The sequence below is a fragment of the Eucyclogobius newberryi genome, unplaced genomic scaffold (assembly GCF_026437365.1).
Source record: "Eucyclogobius newberryi isolate DKJ021-1_F unplaced genomic scaffold, fEucNew1.0.hap1 SCAF_20, whole genome shotgun sequence".
Classification (NCBI taxonomy): domain Eukaryota; kingdom Metazoa; phylum Chordata; class Actinopteri; order Gobiiformes; family Gobiidae; genus Eucyclogobius; species Eucyclogobius newberryi.
The window spans coordinates 15314529-15317958 of record NW_027315835.1 but is presented as its reverse complement, the minus strand read 5'-3'; the positions used below and the strand labels follow the sequence as shown (position 1 = coordinate 15317958).

At 48.0% G+C, this 3430-nt stretch overlaps 1 protein-coding gene across 1 annotated transcript; it reads right to left on the bottom strand.

Annotated features, from left to right (window-relative positions):
- adrb1 (adrenoceptor beta 1) lies at positions 1-1129 on the bottom strand. The gene has a single exon (XM_072456633.1). It carries the CDS (start codon positions 1077-1079, stop codon positions 6-8), a length of 1074 nt encoding a protein of 357 aa, XP_072312734.1. The 5' UTR covers positions 1080-1129; the 3' UTR covers positions 1-5.
- Between the last annotated feature and the right edge of the window lie 2301 nt (positions 1130-3430).

Here is a 3430-nt window from a genome sequence, read left to right as displayed (position 1 = left end):
CGTCTTCAGAGATTGGACTCGGAGCGCGCCAGTTTGGCCGCCAGGCTGCTGTCGCTGTCCAGCCCTGTGCAGTCCGTCCACATCCCGAGGGCCCCGGGCTCCAGAGGGGACAACACGAAGCCTCCACATTTGGACAGGTCACAGGAGCTGATGTGCAGCCTGCGGTCCGCCTGCCTGGGACAGCACAGCAGCCGCTTGAACGCCTTCCTAAAGTCTGGACTCCTGCAGTAGATGATCGGGTTGAACGCGGAGTTGACGTATCCGAGCCAGTTCAGGAACACGAACAGGTTCTTGTCCACCACTTCTGCGCAAAAGACGCGCACCACGTTCACGATGAAGAAAGGCAGCCAGCACAACGTGAACGTCCCCATTATTATCCCAAGAGTCTTGAGCGCCTTTTGCTCCCGCAGCGCGAGCATCTTGGACGGCCTCTTCTTGCACTTGGACGTCAGACCGGTCAAGCTGTTGTGGAACCGGCCCTCGCACTGGTCGATCTTCCTCACCTGCTTCTTCGCTTCCCGGTAGACGCGCGCGTAAACGAAGATCATCACCAGCAGCGGGATGTAGAAGGAGATGACCGAGGAGGAGATCGCGTAGGCTCTGTTGGTGACGAAATCGCAGCACTCCGGGTCCTCGTAGCAGGCCGTGTCCGCGCTGTCCCGGGACCAGTGCATGAGGATGGGGAGGAACGAGACGAGCGCGGAGATGGCCCACACCACGCACACCACCGCCTTGGCTCTGGCTTTGGTCAGCAGGCTCTGGTAGCGGAACGGCGAGGTGATGGCCACGTACCGGTCGATGGCGATTACGCACAGGGTCTCGATGCTCGCCGTGACGCACAGGACGTCCACGGAGATCCAGAACTCGCAGAAGAACGAGCCGTACATCCAGGAGCCGCGCACCTCCAGCGCCGCGCCGAAGGGGACCACGAGGAGCCCCATGATGAGGTCCGCGCCCGCCAGGGACACGATGAAGACGTTGGTGAGGGTCTGTAGCCGCTGGGTCCTGGCGATGGCCGCGATGACGAGAATGTTCCCGAAGACGATGAAGAAGACGATCATGCCCATGACCAGGCTCATGCCCGCCGTCCACTCCTCGGACGCGCCCGTGTCCGGAGTGTCCGCGGTGCCGTTGCGCGCCGGTCTCAGCGTGTGGCCCGCGCCGGCGTCCCCCATGACGGACCGCTGCTGCGCTGTGGGACAGGGCAAGGGGTGTTCATCAATGCGGAGGGGATGAGAAGGGGAGACGTTGCCGCGCGCCGTCCGTCCGTCCCGCTCGTGCGCTTCAACTTTCATCTGGAGGACTGGCTCTCTCACCGCGGCCAGGACATGACAGAGAGAGAGGGGGGGAGTGACGTCACTGAGGGTCCTGTCCAATGGAGACGAGTGAAATGGACAAACTGTTCCAACAATGACATCTTTCCCACAACAAGCCATTCAGATAATACTAGACAAGAGTTTGCAACAAAAAAAACGTCTCCACATTTATGAATGGCAGGTGACATTTTGGAACTGAACAGACTTATTGCATTTTTCAATTACCCACAGTACATTATGAAAGGAATAAAACATTAACTTGATACACACAGACACACACACGTATGATAAAAGGTGCGACTTATAGTCCGGAAAATACGGTATTATATATTGTTTAGAAAGTATAATGTCTTTATTAGTTTTATTAGTATATTTTTATTCATATTACTACAAATTTGTATACTAGTTCTAATTTAGATCAAAAACTATTAAAAAGGCCAGATTTTCACCCAATTCCATGATGTTTTGATGCTTTTTTGTCGAGCTTCACCTTGTGACACGTTTTCCCACTCGATTACTTACACACACACACACACACACACACACACACACACACACACACACACACACACACACACACACACACACACACATTGATAAAAGATTAAAGATTAAAGATAAATGAATTATCTTTACATGCACAAAGTTGTGATTTAATATTAGACAGTAGTAAGTCACAAATAGCAACATATTGTTTGGGAAATGTATGACAATTTGTACAGACACACTGATTACACAAAGAAGGCCCACAATTTGCTCACTGTTGCTGCTTAATATCAGAAAACATTCCACTTGAATTTAGGATTGCTTTACTATTTGTGTATCTATATGTCTGTTTTACATCTTTCATCTCATACATAACTCATACTCGATATAAGAGGAGGAATAACATTTGGTGATTAGAGCGCTACTGGTCAGTGTCAGCGTGTCAGCAAATGCACATTACTGCAGACATCCAGGCTAAAGAAGCAGAGGAGGGGTCAGAAGAGAGGAAAACACAGGGTTACCAGGTATGAAGAATCTGAAAAAACAACAATAACATGTGCATACCAAACTTAGGCTCTTAAATTGACAAATTGTTGGTGTTTCATTTCTTTTCTTTTCCTTTCTTTCTTCTTTTTCTTCTTCTTCTTTGCTGTGAGGCCACGGCTCTGAAGCTGTGAGGTTCAAACACTGGGAAAATGACGGGCGGATAGTTTCCTCTTTGTTTTGATCATTATGTCTTACAATTAAAGGTGCACTATGTAACGTTTCTGCTTGTTTCCATGGAGATGTTACTGTTTGCCTGGAATGTTCCACAGTATGGTATTAAACTTAAGTCTCTTGCACTTATTTTATTAGAGGTGATTTTTATTAAAACTTGAAAAACATGCAGTCTGACTATGAGCGAGGGTCGCCTCTCCACAGATCTGACCTGTAACTGACGGCACCATCAGTGTGTCTCCATGGAGATAGACACGTTTAATGGGTTATTATTGAACATCCCAGACAAAGCAAAAACTCTGTGGAGAAAAAAAAAAGAATTATAATGTTACATAAAATTACACAATTTCTCTAGTCTAATCCATCTAGTTTTGATATGTGTTTTAGTATTGATGAATTCTTTCTGTAAATTGAGTCATCCTTTTTTATTGCATGATTAGGCTGTGACACATGCATTTGCAGAACTAGACAAAAGTTAATCTGCTGACATTTCGTACCGACAGTTGTCCATAAGGAGCTGATAAGTTCATGTGTGCTGTCCGAACCCGTGAGACAGATGATGATGAGGATCTGACAATTGTTTTTTCTCTCCTCCTCTTTTTTGCAGCGGATCGGCGTCACCGTCCAGGAACCTGACGAGCTGGAGGCTGCGACTTAACCTGACCCCGAATACCACAGGCCCTGGTCCCAGCAGATGATCAATACTGTCCCGACCACGAGCTCTGCTGACAATAGTCCTCCTTCGACCTCCAGAGAGACAGGCTTTGGTGACGGAAAATGTGCCTTTGGTTTCTATAGTGAAAAACTGGATTTGAAACTGCATCGGGAAAGGGTTATAAGCTTGTTATTTTGAACATTGAGGTCTTTGAGGGCGTGTGTTCTTCAAGCAGAACAAATCACACAATTTGCAT

Excerpts from the sequence above, each read along its gene's own strand:
- adrb1 (XM_072456633.1), bottom strand. The coding sequence starts at position 1,079 with ATGAGCCTGGTCATGGGCATGATCGTCTTCTTCATCGTCTTCGGGAAC.